Source organism: Doryrhamphus excisus, linkage group LG6 (assembly GCF_037039965.1).
Source record: "Doryrhamphus excisus strain RoL-2023G ecotype Guam linkage group LG6, RoL_Dexc_Guam_v1.1, whole genome shotgun sequence".
In the NCBI taxonomy this organism is placed as follows: Eukaryota; Metazoa; Chordata; class Actinopteri; order Syngnathiformes; family Syngnathidae; genus Doryrhamphus; species Doryrhamphus excisus.
The window spans coordinates 16,991,624-17,011,474 of NC_136362.1; the positions used below are offsets into that span (position 1 = coordinate 16,991,624).

The 19,851-nt window shown below is 41.4% G+C and overlaps 1 protein-coding gene across 1 annotated transcript in view; it reads right to left on the bottom strand.

Moving 5' to 3' along the window:
* LOC131125469 (solute carrier family 22 member 23-like) overlaps positions 1 to 19,290 on the bottom strand; it is a 32,796-nt gene extending 13,506 nt beyond the window's left edge. The window contains exons 1-3 of the mRNA XM_058067055.2: positions 18,351 to 19,290; positions 8,573 to 8,676; positions 8,328 to 8,482 (exon numbers count right to left, since the gene is read on the bottom strand). Coding sequence (XP_057923038.2) covers positions 8,328 to 8,482; positions 8,573 to 8,676; positions 18,351 to 18,809 — 718 coding nt within the window. The 5' untranslated portion in view covers positions 18,810 to 19,290. The remainder of the gene's footprint in view (positions 1 to 8,327; positions 8,483 to 8,572; positions 8,677 to 18,350) is intronic.
* Positions 19,291 to 19,851: the final 561 nt, after the last annotated feature.

A 19,851-nucleotide genomic window follows, 5' to 3' on the forward strand; every position in this document is an offset into this window, starting at 1 on the left:
TGCCACTACAGATGGTGTGCTTTTTTTTTTTTTTAAGTTAACGCTAGGTTAACACTCACTTCTATGTTGAAATCAATACGCCTTGGACGAACGTTCCAGTAATACTTAAAAGGACCTAAATACAGTAAGCATTACATGTTATTATGAATGTGCCAGTTGCTACATGGTTACCGCATAATGATAAAACCTTGCTGGAGGTAGGAGGAACACAGCCATCACCCTGACCAGACTCTCCAGTCTCTGTCATTCTCCTTCCTGGTAACAATCATCACCCAGGACCTCAAGTGGGAGCTGAATGTCAGCTCCATCATCAAAAAAGCCCAGCAGAGGATTTACTTCCTGCAGGAGCTGAAAGGGTTTCAGCCTGCCAACGAAGATGATGGTGCAGTTTTACGACTCCATTGACTCCATCCTCACCTCCTCCATCACCATCTGGTTCACTGCAGCTACTGCCAAAAAAAGGGTAGACTGCGGTGCATAATCCGCTCCGCAGGTGATAGGCCGTAATCTGCCTTCCATCCAGGGCCTGTACACCTCTTGGACTCTAAATGTACAACCATATAAATACAGCTTTGGTAGTGAATGAGTTAACCATGCAAAAATGGAACATACTGTGTTCAACTTTCGGAGTTTCACCGTCCTGTCAGACAACAATGTAATCAACATTCATGCGGAGCCAATTAGCGATTACAGTAATCCCAAAAGAAGCTTTGATTGCTTTGCTGACCGGCAAAAGTAGCAAAGTAATCAAGACGTCTGCCACAAGCTCAGTGGAGGAGTCTTTGTTTTACTAATGAAACAAGTCCACCACTACAAGCACTCAATGCAGCCACTTCCTGTAGCTGCATGTTAATGTCATGACCTTTCCATGTTTATGTGATGTCCCTGTTTATCTGATTGTTTTTTATCTTTGATGTCTATTTGTTTTTAGCTGGAGCCACAGGCCTTTGTGTAAAAATGCCATGTTGGCCAGCTTGTATTTATTTAACCTGCACCATTGCAAAATATGAATGCGTAAGCTTTAACAATGATATGTTTTGGGTTTGGGGGAGTAGGGCAAATATTTTTTTTTTCCCTTGATGCAACTTGTTGGGTCCATTTTTATTGCTCGACTAATGCTTGTCCTCTACAATCGCATTCAGACAATCATTAACCTGCAAAGTGGAACTAGACAGCATGTGCAGTATCTAAGGGGACAAGCTGGGTGTGATAGTTTCTGCTTTTCAGACAACATAGCCTAACAGGGCTGGGCGATATGGACCAAAAGTCATATTCCGAGATATTTACGTTGAGTTTAGACTTAATTTAGACAAAAGTCAAAGCCAAATATGTGTGCATGTATCTTATAGGAGCCGGGTTAGTGCTCCCATCTCAAATTCCCCATGAGGACAGATGGTAAACAGAGTTGATACGGTCTTTATACAGCAACCTTTATACTGTCTTTTCCCTGTTCAGCCTCTCCCCCTCCTGTTCTCCACGGGGATCTCCAATCGCTCTGCGTCCCGAAGGGGTCTTCAAAGCTAACAGCTGCTCCCGAGTGTAAACAAGGGAGCCAAAGCTGCACACTTACTTAAGGGGTCGGTATGACACCAAAAACAGTAAGAAAGTCATAACTAAAGCTCTATTAAACATTAAAAAATGTAACGCACTTGCACTTGGGCGGCGCAATCTTTAAAAATGAGGCCTCCCCATCAAATCCTATCTATATCAATATAAATGATATGCTTGTTTTTGTTATCGTGCTTAAAATAAATATTGATATTTTTAAAATATCGATATATCGGCCTGCCCTAGCGCAACATAACATAGCCAAAAATACTCCTACTTTATCTAATATATTCAGGTTCCTATTATGTGGTACTATAAAGCTATAAAGATATTAGATTGCCACCCCCTTTAAAGCAAATGGAAATGCCGTGCAGGACCAAACTCAGCCATGTGCAAAGCTGCTGATGAGTTTTTGCTAGTTGTGATTGACAGGCCATTGCAGCATTGTCAGCAAAGAGTGTATCCCTGCTCCGTGCTCAGTGAAGCTAAGACTAGAGTTACTACAGATGGAAGAGCTTTTTTTTTTTTTTGCAAGAAAGGAAAACTGCTCTGTCAGTGCACATCAGCGTCCATGTAAAACGTAGGAGGAAGAAGGAGGGGGAGAGCTTTAAAAGTGTGGAGGTGAGCATCCGGGCCATTTAATTCACTCTTCAAGTCTCCAGTCAGTAGAGGTTCTAGCTTCAATGGCTCCCTGAGCCCGTCTCTCTTATTATTTTGTCTTTTTTCTAAAATTGTGCACCTTATGGCTTTGACTTTAAGAGCACAAGTCTTATTTACTATGTCTTAAATGGCTTATTTACTCTTATTATGTCTACTATATTGGGTAATGTGAGTGTACAGGTGACCATAGTGTTAGTTAGTTAATATCTACAGGGTTCTATTAATGTTTAAAAAAAAACATATTTAGGTTTGCTTCCGCTCCAACTATAAAAATATTCTATTTATAAAGAAAGAATTCTACTTTGCGGAAATTGACTTATCACTGTATTGTTTTATGCTTCAACCTACCTTTACACTTTTAGGACAGTTATAAAATGCTACTTAAAGTCTTTGACTGTGCAAATAATCAAAGTTTACTCACTAACTCCGACTGAGGATCATTCCAACCAAAGATATTCTGCATATAAATGCCGCCTATGCCAGCAGAATTTCACTTATTTTGTCAGAACTCTCAGAAGGGCTGCTCCACAATAGTCTTCCTTCTCCCTTGATTATATAAGCAGGATGACTTTCGGCGTCAGCACACAAATAGCCTGAGGTAATGTCAATGAAAAGGAATTATTGACAATTATAAGGTCATAGCGATTGATAACAGCCTTATCTGAAAGAGAGAGAGCGTGTGACAAAAAAAGGCTGGTCTCTGCCTTTTTAAACTTATCCACTTCTTAAAACTGTCTGCAATTAAAAAGTAATGTAAAACACTGCCTGGAGGAGAATGCTTACTTTTCAGGGTGTTTGCATGCAAGTGTGTTATTTGTCTGTTCTAACCTCCAGCCCCTTCCTCCCACATGCTCAATCAGCACAAAATCATTTCTCCAGAAAGCTCTGAATAGAGACTTCGTCTTCAACATAAAAAAATACAGAGGATGGAACAAATGCAGAATGTGCAAATATGGCTTAGTTATTCATTTTTACATGGAACAAATGCAGATTAGACAAACATGGCTCAATTGCTTAAATTTTACAATCTACAAAGAAAGGTCGCCCACGCTGATTTGATCAATCACTGGACTTCACTCAGGAATTCCTAAGATACGTAGCTTGAGATTACTGTATGTCACACACTCTCATAAACCCCTTCTGAGTCCAAGTCAGATTTTAAAATGGAAGTGTTTTTTGTTTTTTTTTTTATCAAGGAGAGTAAAGCAGATTTATAACATACAAAGTGGTGCTAAGCATGCATGGGAGAGAACTTTAACCCTCCTCGAAAGGGTTCGCTCATTTATCAGTCAAAGAGCAAAGAGCCGATTGTAGGAGAGAGGTCAAGGACGGGTTTAACTGTATCATGGTGAGATGAAAAATACTTAAGACCCTCCACTGAAGGGATGGGTGCCTTTTATATTTTAACAGACACGTTACGGATAAGGATGGGTACCTTTCACATTTGAACTGATGTGGTAACGATACCTAGTACCTGGGAATCAGTACTGCGACCGGTGCCAATATTCTGTACTTTTGTATGTGTTCATGTAAAATTAAATAATTAAAAAAAAATAAAAATCAAAAAATTGTTAACTATAATGATGAAAATGGTAATATTAATGATGATTATAATGATGGTAATAATGATAAAGATTATAACCATAATGATAATAATGATAATAATAATAATAATAATAACAGGGGAAAACAAGACAGTGGCATGAATATGATTATATCTTGCAAAAAAGAGGTAAGCATTTATAAGCTTTTGCTTCAGCCTACTCCTTTTGGGCTTGTGATCAGATAGCTGAATACAGATGTAAATAATGGAGAGTTGTATTTTGATTGGTGTGGGAGATGCACTGTGGTGTTTCGTGTATTTGCCCAAATTGTTCGTCGGGCAGAGGCTAAGGCTCCAGTCCCAACCCTCTGTACTTGCAAGTGTGGGCAAAATTGGGGGATGAGTACCGCCTCAGTACAAATATGGGAGGATATAGACACTATGTAGCACTTTTAGTGCAGGAGGAACTTTCATTGTGTGTGGGGCTGTGTCAGGCTACAGATGACGTGTGACAATGAGTACCATGCGCAAACACGTCTGACTCCGTGAGCATTCACGTGGTGGGTGCACGTCAGTCTCAGCACTTCCCCAGTTTGGCCATCCAGTGAGCTTGCACAGCTTGACCACAAATACAGCCAGTAGTACATTTAAACATTTACACTTCATCTACGTATGTGATCGGTATTGTCCGATTTCACTCATGGATGACTGGGATCAGTATCAGCAACATAAAACCCTGATCTGAACATCCCTATTATTGATATATACGTATTTTATACTTACTGTATATTTTGGCCTTTTCAAGTATTAGTAGCTAAATAAGCCAAGTTAATGTGTGTAGAACGCATATTAGGACAACTTCCGACTATGAACCAACAAACAAACGGCATACACGTCCAATCAGGCACCCCACCCACCCAAAGGCGTGCCCCGGCAACTGGCCTATTTTATTCACCAGCATATATTATGTATAGTATGTGTATCAATGGGAAAAAAAAATAATGTAAATTGATTGCCATCAGTTAGCCAGCAGTGTTTTGTGTAAAAAAATAAAATAAAAGCAGGAAGAGCAAATTGTGAAACGCATATATTCAAACGTTGCGACTGCATTTCCTCGTCTGACTCAGTCTCTGGGTGATGATCACCCAGCCCAACACATGACAAGCACAGACATGCTGATTTAGACATGAAAACAAGCGACAAAAAACTCAACCGACTCCTTATTGTATGTAAACATCATAAACAAGTGTCCTATAATAAAAACCAACAAACAAAACAAGCGTCCAAGACTGCAATAAATGACACTTAAATCCTCAATTATTTCTCGAGGCATTTACTTTTTAATCCCTGATCTAGAAAAATCAAGCATGGCCCAGTGAACCGAAACAAAGACACACTACTCCCTGCCAGATCCCCACATTGTCCCCCAAACACAAAAAGTTGGCATAACTCAACATGTCGTGTGTATTTATCACACCTGGTATCAACATGACACATGTGTCATTGACATGAGCACCGCACCAAGTCCTACTGCTTCCCAACGCAGCAATCACTGAGTCAACATAAGGCTACAGACTGAGATCTGATGTTTATGTGAATATGCATCCATTTTCTATACGCTAAGCCTTTAATAAACACATTATGTATTGGTTGAAAAACACCTGACATCTATTATCACCTTCACTCTTTTCTTGAGAAACTTCAGACTGTCCAGTCTCTACTTCCGGATCTGATTCGCCGTTTATTATCAATTCCTATAAAGTTGTGTTCGGCAGGTAGCGGCACAACACCAGAAGTCCTAAGCACTTGTGAGTGTGACCAACCACAGCAGAGTGGGTGTTGCCTGGAGGTGGGCCACGGGTGGAATAAATTAAAACAGACCATATTCACAGGAAGCACGAAATCCAAAGAAATACAGCTGGAATAGATGCAGATTCTGGAAGATCTAGTAAGCTTTCTGTGCTGGTTATTGTGTGTAGCTGCTCTAGTGGTCCACAGCTTAATACAAAGGGTCAAAAAATGGGCATAATAGAATCCCTTTAATGTACAGTACCAAATATATCCTGTGTATATGAATGTTGTTTTGTATTGGCCAATGTTGAATGGGATCAGAAGTGCTCTCTGAAAAGCTGGTTGACATCTTCAAAGGGGAGCATGCATGCTAATGACAGGTCTGAATACAGCCTGCATTGCTGAGCAGAGACATGATGCACATTTTGCACACTCAAGGTCACAACATTTGGTACACAAACTTAATGTGACTCAATACAAAAAAATGCAGCCTTAACAAAGATAATGAGGCTCGGTTTTGATTGACAGCCCCAGAAACAACTCAGGAGCAGAATTGTAAATGTGGGTTTGAATAGCGTGTACAGGTGTACCAATGGTGACTGCATGCTAACGAGACTAGCGCACATCTCTGGGTAAACACCTTGCATCAGATGACATTTTCAAAGCAAATGCCTTTTAATTGTTGTTTACTTGGAGCAAACAATTCAACGCAAGCGCAAATCAAAATTTCATCGCCTTAACAGATGCAAATTTCTTGCAAATCACAGGTGAGACACTTGGTGTCTCTGGTTTCTGGTTCTCCTTACTGATACACTCCTTTTCTCCTTTCATCCCCTTTCCCTCCAGTGTCCCAGTGTGGCAGGCGGCATCAGCAGCTGCACTAATGTCACATTACATTAGCCAATGTTTGGCCCTTCTCTAAAGCTGTAGTGTGGCGGGCCACACTGGCAGAGAGTCTCGTGGCTGTGAGCAAATTGTTCTGCACTTTCTTACCACTCAGGTGGAACATGTTCAAATGTCCCCTAATAGCAAAATGAAATATCTAATGATGTTATAACTGCAATTTGTGTCCATAGTTAATGAGCACCAAACATTCTAAAACTACCATCTCCCTCACTTGTATGATCCACCTTTCAGAGAAGAGGCTCTAAAATGATTGACATCATGACAGGAACTCCACCCCCCCTTCTTGGTCGATACCATCTGATCCACCCCTAGTTAGATGAGCCCGGCCTGTGTATGTCCATCACATCACGGTGGGCAGCTTTGTTTATAAAAACAACAAAAAAGCAGCGAGCACCAAGCATGATGTTACTGTTAAAATGTGAGGGGAATGTGTGGCCAACATAGCCATGCTATCCTGACCCGTTCCACTATATGTGATATTTGGCATCTATTACTTTGGACAAGTACAGAGTACATGTGTATGAAAAGTGGATAAAGAGCAGAATAGTGCTTCTTAGAACCACACACTTTGTCAGAGTCAGGCAGGGACAAACACAGCTCATTAGCATTGAAGCTACACACTCACAAAAAGGCATGTTCCCTGTGGGGCTTACTAAAAGCACTAAATGAATTTAATAAATTCTCAACTCCGGCATCAAGGCTAGATTTTGGTCAACACACTATTATGGGACCTATGAAACTTATATAAAATTGATGAAATATAATAGAATATGGAACCTTATACCCAGAAATATAGTCACTAGGATCATGGACAAGAATAAAAGAAGACTTTAGTGCACGTGGCTTGATGAGCAAGAGAGGAAGAGGATTAGCGTTACATTGTACGTGCACAAGTGCACACACACAGAGTGGAAACAAATCCAGCCACAAAAAAAAAAGATTGTTTGTTTTGTTGCATGCATTTAACAACATATGACTGAGATGTGTTGTTTACAGTCACGGGCCAATGTTATTTTTCAAGCAAATACTAAGAGAAAACACCTCGAGGTCAAAAAGAAATTGATTCTTTCTCCACCTCGCTAATGTGTTATTGAATGACCGTTCCTACTCTCAGAGCCCTCGCTGAGTTTTGTCAATACGGATTGTCTCCAGGCTAAATATCAAGTGTCACACGTCACAAATACAGGTATACCTGCATAGAAAAACAAAGCAAATACAAATATTAAACACACTTTTGGATGGTCCCCTACACTCCCTCTAAACAAACACATGCAGGTGTTCTTTACACTGACTTACTCTTGCATACAGGGAAAGATAGGAGGTTGGGGTTGCATTATACATTGGTACTGCATTGTCTGTTTTTATCCACCTATTGTGTTGCTGTGTGTGTGTAGTACACTACACTTAATGTGACATGACACAATGATCTCTGAATGATAATCTTTATGATAATATATATTTTTTAACATCTATATTAGTGAATATCTGTTGATAATTAATAGCACAATTATCAACCAGCAAAATTTGTTATCATGACTGGCCTACTTCTTGACATCTCAATCTCCCAGGTAGACTATACCACATTATCCAGTCATAATTGACTGGCTGCAAGAACAGCTGGCATTGGTTGTCACCACCCAGGTAGAAAATGGGTAAATGACAAAATTATCATTTATTAATTCATTCAATCATTTTCTATGTCACTATATGCTGGAGGGTATCCAAGCTGACTTTAGGCAAGAGGCGGGGAACACCCTCGCCAGTCAATCACAGGGCACATATAGACAAACAACCATTTACACTCACATTCATACCTATGGAAAACTGAGAATCGGCAATTAACCGAACACAAAATGATCGGTAATTATAATTGACTTACTGAGGACGTAGAGCGACAGTGTTATGCCTGCCAAGCAAAAACCTTCAAAAAACCTCAGGGTGCTGAACATGGGAACATTGACGGAGAAGGCCACAGTGAGGCCGAACACCAGCATGAACAGAACGGATATGATCAGCACTGGGTGGCGACCAAACCTAAACAATCAGACAAAAAAATATTTTAAACATCTTTAATCGATATATATTGATTTGATGATAAAGAATAGTTCTGGGGATAGGTCTTACCAGTCTGCAAGGATTCCAAACACCAGGTATCCAAAGATAGATCCCACCAAGAGGGAGAACTTTGCAATGTGGACTTTCCATGCTGAGTTACACACCAAACTCCACTGTAGAGACAACAAACACAGCCGTTAAAAAAATCTCAGTGTCTTAGAGGTCAGGATTAACTGAGTATTATTTTTAAGAAAGAAACCATGCTAAAAACATGATGGTATTGTCTGCCTTTTCTGGTTGACCGTTTGGTGTCCCAAGGTTGTGTTTATTGTGAGGTTTTTGAGTTTCAGTTTTCAATTACCCACTTCTATTTGGTCATTGATTAGCGTTTACCTACTCAGACGTAATACACTTTGGTGAGCCCAACATTATAGCAAAAAGGTGGGCCTTAGCCCATCACGACCGTTCCTCCATGGACACATGCTGGTCATGTGGCATCTGATATCATCAGTTAATAACTACCATGGAGAGATAAATACAAAGACTTGAAATAATCCACAAAGTCAGTAAAATTTTAGTAATACAGTGTTACATAATGTCAAGTGAAGGCACATGAAAATGGGTCAAATACTGTAGAGCAGCATGAACGCGGGCCACACATAAATCCAGCATGGTGAAATGACTCGGTGCGAGTATTGTGACAGTAAAAAAGTCAAAACCAAATAGTTGTGAAAGATTTGAGCCAGGAAATACTTGAAAAACCTTCAAAATTAGTATAAGCAAAAGTTTGTGAACAGTCATTTCTCCTTTTCCAGAACATCTCCACATTTTTGTTCTTCGGGGATAGGGGTCCTTGGGGGGGTGGGCTTCCATGACCTCTATGACAGTGTCCTGTTTAGCTTGCAAATGCTACAGGATTACTCAAAACCACCCAGCCCTCACATGATCCAGGAATGCCACTCATTCATACTTTCAGTATCGATGTCAGCTTAGAAAAAAAAAGACGCAGGGTCACAAAACAAGTTCCAAGTTGTGCAATCGCTTCAGAGCAGATTTAAAAAAAAATTTTAAGTGACTTGCCTACCGACTGTAGTAGTCAGAAGTTAAGTGTGGACTTTTGAGCTGCTGTGTGGACCACAAACAGATGAGTAATGTTTCAGCACCTATCCAGGGTCACAACAGCAGGTGATGTCGCACAATTGTTAAGTGCTGCTGAAATGTACACAACTGAGTGGTTTGTGTGCGTGTCAACATGTCATTAGTGGGGTAAAGTCCCATGTCAATGCACATGTATTATTTACAAGGCTTCTCCAGACCCAGCTCACTCATTGATGGGAACAACATGTTGCTGATAGCGCTAGCAGTCAGAATAAAAAAGTAAGGGGTGCACAACACGTGTATCTGTATCATACCATTCCAAACAGGTCATGGTTCGGTACACATGTGTATCGAACAATACGGAACGTCGGAACATCCCTCATCCCCCAACTAATTTGCTCTCTTCAAAGATAACTATTGCTCAAAATCAACCACAGACATTTGAGAAAAGTCAGCAGACATCTCAGGGATTTTAACGGATTTGCTCACATCGGCTCTTTGCAGCATTTCTGTCAGCTAATAGGTTTATACGCTTCTGCACACTGACTTCTATTCATTATTCTCTAATGAGCAACACAACAGCAAGGAGGCAGAGTAGAAAGAAGAGCAGCTACATGATGGAACTTGGACTGAAATCAACCATTGTATACATACATACATACATACATACATACGTAAAGGGGTGTGAAAAAGTGTTTGCGCCCTTCCCGATTTCTCATTTGTTTGCATTTTTGTCACAATTAAATGTTTGAGACCATCAAGCAAATGTAAATACTAGTCAATGACAATCTTGGTGACGCCTAATATAGCCAGTAGTACATTTAAACATTTACACTGCATGCATGTGATCGGTATCGATTGATTTCACTCATGGATTATTGGTATCGGCAGCATTAAATCCTGATCAGAACATCCCTACTGGTGACTTGTGTGGAATTTGGGGAATAAACTTGAAGAGCCTTAAAAAACTCCAAAAGAAGTGTTAAAAAAAGAACAAGAGAAGACTTGTTAATGTCTTACACTTCACTATTACATCAAACCACTGTACTGTACTATTAACAGAGCTTAACCTATTTTTCCACACTGTTTTGAATGCTAAAATATGACCTAAAGCATTGGCTGTAAAGTTGAACAATGGAACAAAAAATTTTGATATACTGTTAATTATTTCTTATCAGGAAGAAATTGGGTTTGAGCATAAACAAGATCAATGTCACAACAGCAAGTCCATAGACGTTAAGTTCATAGGTCAGATCGCTTTGAAGAGATGCCATGTATGTATTCGGAGAGGCAGGATTTCTATTTCCACCTGTGGGAGAGAAAATCCTTTTCATTATAGCCAATCCAAAAGCTGCAGTAAATGAAATCAAAAAGGTCATTATGTATTTTGTTGCTTCGAGTGCTCTACCAATTAAATACGGCTTCATTAACAACATTTGCTAACATCCGAATCGGCCAGCATCACAACCTTGTGTGTTTAATTCATGCATGAATCTTTATAGTATAATAAGTAATGGTGAGAAAATGACTATTTAAACATACGGTTTTGCAAGCAGATAACTTCAACAGGCAAAGTAGAAGAAATACATTAGGTTACTAAAATGTAGAGTGAATTTGAAATGCTGAAAAAAAAAAATCAAATCACATGACATTGATTATTCATGGAACCAGGGAAGTCCCTGGTTCCATGAATAATCAATGTCAAAAAATATCTAAGAAAAAGAGTATAGTATAGATCAGTCGACACGTAACAATTATGGTACGGCTGCTCTTTTCTGAGCTCGCTGAACTTTAGAGTGGCGGGGGAAGGGGGTCTTGAAAGTGTGGGGCATTTGAATGACACAGTGAGGATGCCATGAGAAAAACACTCGAAGCGTGACAAAAGCCAGAAAAAAAAGATAAAAATGATAATACATTCATTACAGCACATCTAAAAGAGATGAAGGGAAATGCATAGATAAAAGGCTGAATATAAAAAGAGGAGAGGAGAAGGCAGAAAGACACGGGGCGAGAGAGGCTGCTGCATAGTTACTGCCTAGCAACAGAGATTATCAGACAATTCCAAGTTTTACCTCACCCATGGGTGGAAATGCTGTGAAGTGGTGGGCGTATAGAGTGGGGGGTGGGGGGTTTACAAAAATATCAAGAAGTCAAGAGAGTAACAGAAAAGGATAGTTTCTGAAACACTTAATGACTCATGCATCGCACTTTAGTTAGATTGGAAATTCTAAGAAGAAATCTATTGCCACTATTGACTAACCTGCCATTATCCATCCATCCATCCATCCATTTTCTATGCCGCTTATCCTCACAAGGGTCGCAAGTATGCTGAGCCTATTCCAGCTGACTTGGGGCAAAAGGCGGGGTACACACTGGACTGGTCGCCAACCAATCGCAGTAAAACTATTTATTTATGTTTTATGTTCATTTTTGTGGTTGCAGATTGACTTTGTGGCATAAAACCGCACTATTCCACTACACAACAACCACAATAATAAACACACTGTTATGTAAAAACGAACTAGCCAACTTTAACATATTGACATGTGTGTTTGTTTTCCTCCTCTCTCACTTGACCAAACAGGCTGGATGACAAGAGAGTTTATGCTGTGTCTCAACACATGGCCACGTTGATTTTACAGCGGAACGAACAGAGTGGAGTTAACCCTCCTGTCAGTCATTCAGTGTCTTTATACCAGTGGGTGAAGGCGGGACCGCTGGTGAGTACACACAGAGTGGTGCAAGTGAGGAGTAAAAAGGCATTTACACTTGCATGCATTTTGTTTCTGCATTATCCCTCAATTTGACATGGCAATGATTTGAATGTCATTTATTAAAGCTTGTTTACAATAATATTGTTTATCAGAAATTATATGTCGGACAATTACTGTCCAGCAAACTTTTGACCATGACAGGCTTAAGTATCATAATTATAATACTCTGTAACAGTAAAATTCTTTTATATCTTGTGAAAGCATTTGTTTATGCATCTAATCTAACAGATATAAATATTTTAATATATGCAACACTACATTGAGATCTGCAATTCATTGTCTTAACTATCAACCTTGTGCTTTGGATAGGTAATAACTGCCCACATATTGTCCCATCATAGCAGTGAAACCCAACAATGACTTCAACAAAAGATTTCACACATAACAGTAAACAATGGAGGTCATGCAGAATTCTGGCTGTTTATAAGACAAGCTTTGTTTGAGGAAAAAGTGCCTTTTGTTCACTTCCAATTCCATTCCTGGTGTCACCAGAACGTGGCAGTTCTCCCTCACCCAATAAGAGGACCGGACGGTCTTTAGCTCCACCCTTTTGTCACTGCACTGCTGCAGAGGGTAACCGAATTGAGGGTGTCAAATCATAAAACAATATTTTGATACCGACAGTCACAGCTTTTGACAATGGAGTCAGAAGTAATGAACTGGAGCTGCATCTAAACCCCACCATTAAATGTTCAGCCACCCCCCTTTACAAAACTGCACTTATCAGAAACAAAGCTCAAACATGGGGCCTCTATGTAGGTTTATCTGTGGCCAACACCAGTCTCTTGACACGAGCGAGAAAGATCATGTGTGCAGCCTGAGTGGCTGCAATGGTGGGTGGGTGTGTCTGCAGGGGGTTCGGTGCCTTTTGACAGCTGGGAGTGTTTCAGAATGTCCCTTACTGATCGGCAGGAGGGAGGGGGAGTTAGTTGAACAGCTGGCTAAACAGACTAAAGGGACAGAGCAGAGAGGCCTACATGGGTGTTCATCCTTCAGTATCAGTTTTCACATCTGAGGCCAGGGTGGGTGCATGAGCTTTTTACATAACATCCCCCTTATCGCACCTAGCCCATACTATAGTCGGACCGACAACGCTCTTGGGTCTAATGTTTCAGACAACCCAAATGTGAGCCGAGAAGGATTACACACACACACAAGAGTGTAATGATATATTCTCATTGCAGAGGCTCAGTCCAATTAAGGAGGACCCTGAGGACGGCTTTGACTCAATTAGAACGGGTCTCCACATGAACCACTTTAGATGCTTGGCCACCTCTTGTAAATGTTTCTTTCAGTGGGAGCAAGGAACTCTAGCCAGTATGTCTTGTGGTGGAAACCGCAATACAATGAGACCACATCGGTCTGCGACATTCCAAAAAGTGCAGCCATCTAGGTCATACTACTACTATTACTATATACCAATACCAATATTTTTTAAGCAGGCTTCGCTACACAAAAATAAAAATAAATAAATCCAGGATCTCTGCCAATCAACCGTCAGCCAACTACAGATCCAGGAGTTTGTGGTTGATATCGGTCAATAAACAACATGAGTTGACGGAGGTAGTTGAGGTCAATGGTCAACTCTCCATCCATCTATTTTCCATGCCGCTTATCCTCATTGGGGTCACCAGCCTAATGTAGACAAACAACCATTCACACTCACATTCATACCTATGGACAATTTGGAGTCGTGCATGTTTTTGGAATGTGGGAGGAAACTGGAGTACGCGAAGAAAACCCATGCAAACTACACACAGAGATGCCCAAGCGAAGATTCGAACAGAGGGCTGCCCATTTTCTGACTGTGTGGCCAACATGCTAACTAATCAACCACCATGCGATGGCCAAACTAACTTCGGCGTCCTAAACAAAATGGTTGGTGTTCGAGATCATATGACTCAATACATGAATCTTATCATTTTTACAGGCTTATCAGCACACATGGTCTTGTCTAATTTTTCACTACTTTTTAGGGAGATCTAACAACAAGACAACGAGTAATCTGCGTTTCATCCGCGGGTTCCTCACAGCTGAACAGAGAAGCCTGTCGCAGGGTTCACGTTGTTCAAACATGATCATAAGGATCCTAGTCACATGGTGTGCGTCTGTGTGTGGGAGGGCGTATATGTGTACTTTTGGCCAGTGTTGACACTTGCTTTACTTACAGTGTGTCACGGATAGCTGATCCCAATTGTGACCGCTCAATCCAAACACAGGCACAAATGCCAAGTCATCAGTCTCTGCTGTTGGGTCACATCCTATTTGCTCTACTTTGAGACGGGAACATGTTGCAATGTACACAAGGATCACAAGTTGTGGACTGGCTAGTTATGTGGAAATTCAGTGTAAGAACGAGCAAATTGGAGCTTCTTTTTAATATGTATTTTAATATAGAATAGTGATACATAAACCTGTATCTAGTACTTGCCTTGTTACTTCTTGTGACTGTTGACTGCTAACTTTCTGCCACCTGTCATTCAAACAGTTAGACTTATTATATAGTGCTTTTCGGTGGCAGGTTTTGAGAGTGCCTGTTCCTGCAGACTTGCTGTCCACAGACACTCAAAAAACCCAGTGGGCATGACTAGAGCATTACCCATTCCATAACAAGAGACCATGCAAATATGATAGATACTAGTCTCATGGGAGTCAGGTCCTTAATATTCCTGTTCCTGCTTAATTTCTGCCGACTGTCATTAAAAAAAGTAGCAAGAGGGCCTGCTGCAGCATCACCGACATGACCAGGAACAGGAACCTGACAGAGATATCCTGATGACACTCTGCACACTGACTGACATTTGACAATTTTCTGTCACTGGGCTCTGGGACATAGAAAAAGGCATGGTCTCCAAATATTGCCTAGCAACAACACTAGACTGTGCTAATGAGTTACATGATAAGGCTCGAGGATCTGACATAAACCTCTCATAAATGATTTTGGGGTGATGCCTTCAGTGTTTCAGTCACTGCTGATTTTCTGCCCACTGACTGGTATGTGTCATTTTTGTGTGACCTTTTGGGCACCAAATGATTGTGATCAACAATCAGAAAAGAGAAGCCTGTGACAGGGCCCAGAACAACAATATGACATTAACTTATTCTCCTAAGTAATTTTGGGATAATGCCGTTGCTATTCCTGCTGACTTTGACCACTGACTGGCATATGCCATTTTTTACTGTGTTTTGTGGCAATAAATGATAATGTGCACCATACATTTTTGCCTAGCAACACGAGGTTGTGCAAACACAACGGGAACAAGAATTTTAGCAATTCTGTCACTGTAACCTTGTCTGCTAGAATTTGATTTCAGTTGTGACGTTTCATTATGAATATAAACTATTACATGTCTGTTCTGTTTAGTAAATTGCTATTGGAAGACAAACATTAACTTAAAAAAATGCAAAGAAGGTCATGTAGTTTTCCTGATATATTGGCGAATTAAAGTGATTGTTCCACAATGTACCCCTACTTTTTCAAGTGTTTGAGCATAAACACAAACGAACTATACCTTTAATAATACTTTTGTTATTTAACTTTCCATCTTTCTATTTTCCTCTGTTTCTCCGTGTCTGGGCCGCAGGGTAGCAGTCTCAGTAGAGAAGCCCAGATTTCCCAGGCCCCAGCCACCTTCTCCAGGTCCACTGGGAGGACATCAAGATGAGATCCTAAAGACTCCGAAATGGACTCCCTCAATGCCTTGGCTGCGCCTAGAAATTCTGTCCATGAAAATTATGAACAGAATCAGTGACCAAGGGCAGTCTTGGCAGAGGCCAACGTTTATCGAAAACAGGCTCGCCTTATTGCTGGCAATGCGAACCAGGCTCCCACTCAGGTTGTACAAGGACTGAATGGCACATAGTAGTGCGGGGCACACGGTCGAATGTCTCTTCCAAGTCCACAAAGCACATGTAGACCGGTTGGCCAAACTCCCATGTACCCTCCAGTACCCTCGCAAGAGGGTAGAGCTGGTCCAGTGTGCCGCGACCAGAAGGAAAACCACATTGCACCTCCTGGAGTCAAGGTTCAAATAACGGTCATACCCTTCTCTCCAGCACCCTGGGATAGACTTTTCCAGGGAGGATAAAAGTTGGAACACACCCTCCGGTCACCCTTCTTGAAAAGGGGGACCACAACCCAGGTCTGCCAATACAGAGGTTCCAGACTTCCATGCAACGTTGAAGAGACATGTCAACAAAGATAGTTCCTCAATTTATATAATATATTTCTTTTTATTTACTTTTCCCTTCATGTTTTGCAGCAGCCCGTTTCATTATTCGGCACTATTTCATTCTGGAAATTGATGTCATATTTGTTGTATACGTTTACGTTTCTCAAAATTAAAAACATTGCAACTGACCTTCCTCTTGTTCTTCTGTTTGCACATAGTCCAACAGCCAATCCACCATAAAATAAGTCTTTTTTTTAAACTTTGGCTTGGTAAGTGGATGTGGCATTGCCCATTTGTTTGCTAACCTGCAGAACAGCAACATGTACTATGTAACATGCTGTTAATGAATTGTTTGGCTGCATAAGTAAGTTTGTACAAACAGGATTTGATCACTGGCTGGAGAGTGTTCCTCATTGTGTTATATGTTGTTACAGCTTGGCACTCACTATGTTGCATTACAAAATTGTTGGGATTTTTTTTTTCATTTATAGTTTTGGTTGTTCTGCATGGATTGGCTGTGCGCCGACAATGTGGGAGCAGTGCAAGATTGCACACACGCACAGCTTAGAGAGAACAAGAGTACAATGCCCCCCCCCCCCACCCCCAATTTCTTTCTGGAAAAATAATTTATCCTAGTGATGACCTTGTCCCAAGGTCGGTATATGCATGTGTATTTTAGGCAACCATTCATGCATAGCAGCATCAACATGACATTCTAGGTGTGTATGCAAAGGCAACACAAATTCAGCATGAGCAGATGGAGCTGACTCCAGTCTGAGAGGATAAGTCAGTATTTAATATGGAGAGCTTTAATAATTAAAATAAATAAATTAAAATTAAGGACTTAAGTTTGTTTCACAGTCGGATATTTTACTACATAGACAATAGTCTGACCATGTGATTAAATCAACCATCCCTCACTTTCTTACTGGATTGCTGCAGTTTGTTTGCTGTATTTAAATCAGACATGAGAGATAAGCAGATGGGCCGTTGGCACTATGATGGACACAAGCCCAGGCTACCATTAGTGAAGAGATGCTTCAAAGCCTGGCTTCTCATCAGACCATGTGTGCTGATAAGCCTGTAAAACTCTTCCGAGGGTAAGACTATAAATTAATACGACTTAAGTTCCTATTGTCTCCCACGAGCTGCAAGTTAATCAAATTGGACTAATCTATATCGATTCCCTGTGCGAGGCAAGTGTTGAAAGATTTAACTATCCAATCATGTTCAACTTAATGATAAAGTGGGTAGGTCTGTGCATTTTTCATTTAGATACAAGCATGTGATCTTCAATCAGAAACGTACACATAATGTGAAAATGGCCCAGAATGAACCCAGTTGTTTGGTTTGGGCTGCTACAGAGGATGGGAGAGTGGGGGGGTGATGTTTGGTCAGGAGTTGCATTATTCCAGAGCATGTGTACTAATGACCTTTGCCCTAAATCAAAAGGCTCCTTTCTGTTATGTCCATTGGTGTGCCACCGGCAAATTCCATCTGGCCTGTCAGTATGTGCTAGCGCTTATATATATAGTACATTGGTTCACACATTTGGGCTTAAAATTGGTACCCTGAATAGTGATAGTGACTGGAATAAAGGAGGATGTAATGTCAGTGATGGAGCAAACACTTGGTGACCAAAACATGTTGAAAGTGGGCCAGTTCCACGGGTCTATATTGTTTCTATTGCACGGCAAGGGTGCCTTAGAAACTCAATGCATGGGGATCCCTTAACGCATGCGGGGTGTGGAATTGGAAGGTGAATGAATGAAAGAGGACGTCCATGAGAGTAACACATCTTACCTTGGTGACCACATTCTGTACAAGCCCGGTGTGCAGCTCAAAGGTCCACGCGTTGCACATACACTGCGTGTCACCCGTGTCGTTGTGACTGCCAGCCGCCCTCTCGCTGGCATTCTGGGCCACCTCCGACGCCCAGGAGCGGGACCGCGTCACGTTGCTGCCCATGCTGCTGGTGCTTGTGGCGGCTGTAGGAGTCATGGTGGTGTTGGCAAGGGGCTGGATGCATGTGTTGTTCGGCTGAGCGAGCAGGAAATTGTCCGAGTACTGGCTGAATCCAATGACGAGTGCCGGGATCCATGTCAGCACGATCAGCTGTTTCTGGTACTTCCCGAAGCCGCCGAGGAAGGGCAGAATCGAGCCGTCAATGCGCGTTAGGGGCACCGACGGCGACGTGCTCTCGGGGGAGACGAAACCGTTCTCCGGTTGATGGTCGTCGGTGTCGAGCTGCACCACGTCCATCGCGGTTCCGCCGGTAGATGCCTCCTCGGTTGTGTTCGGGAAGGAGGGGTTGCAGTGCGCGCCCCTACCAACACCACCGCCGCCACCTCCTTCTCCTCCTCCTCCTTCTCTCCCCCCACCCTGTCGACTCCACAATGCGTCAATGCGCTCAGCTCCAGCGGGGAGCCACGCCAAGTGGACTGGAAATGAGACGGACCTCTTTTATTGTCAGGAAGTACTTCCTCTCCTGTGTGTGTCTGCATGCAGCAGGAGCACACCGAAGCTCAGACAGCGGCCCGCAAACTATATCACGACCTCCCCAGTCGTCCGGTCCATTGTGTTGGTGCCGGCGGACACAGCAAACCGAGCTCCCGGAAGTGAAAGGCAGGTAACACACCTGAACATAAAGCAGCGTGGGGAGGCGTACTCACCCAACATGGCTGTTAAGAAGGGATGTGCACTGCAATGACTTCCTCCAAAAAGACCTCTCATGAATGACAAATGCTTTAACGTTGTCTTTAATAAACGAGACTATCATAATGTGTATTACGTGTGTTTTATGGTGAGTTAATTTACTGCAGGGATGGACTGGGACAAACAGCAAAATGCACATGCTCTAAATACATCACATTACAACATGTGACTTGTATGCTTGGACATGTGTACTGATGTATTTAGTCATTTGCAGCTTTATGTAATTTTAAGTGTGTTATTTAAGACTAAAACAGTAATATCTTAATTAAATGGGAACTGCACCTTTTGTGGAATTTTGCCCATCATTTATAATCATTATGTGAAACGTGAACACATACTTATTTCACTTTTGTGTGCATTATAACGCCCGAAAAAAGAGGTAATATGACCTAACTAACAATGCACGTCATTGGGACACACCTATTTTGATGACAAAGCTCTCTTAAAAAAAAGATTTTTATCATTTTATATACACGCTGTGATCAAGCATGAGCAAGTAAATTGATAATAACATGTACTACTTACATTATTTTGCCTTATTTTGATGATTTAAAACATTACCAGAACGTCTTTTCTAAGCACATTGATT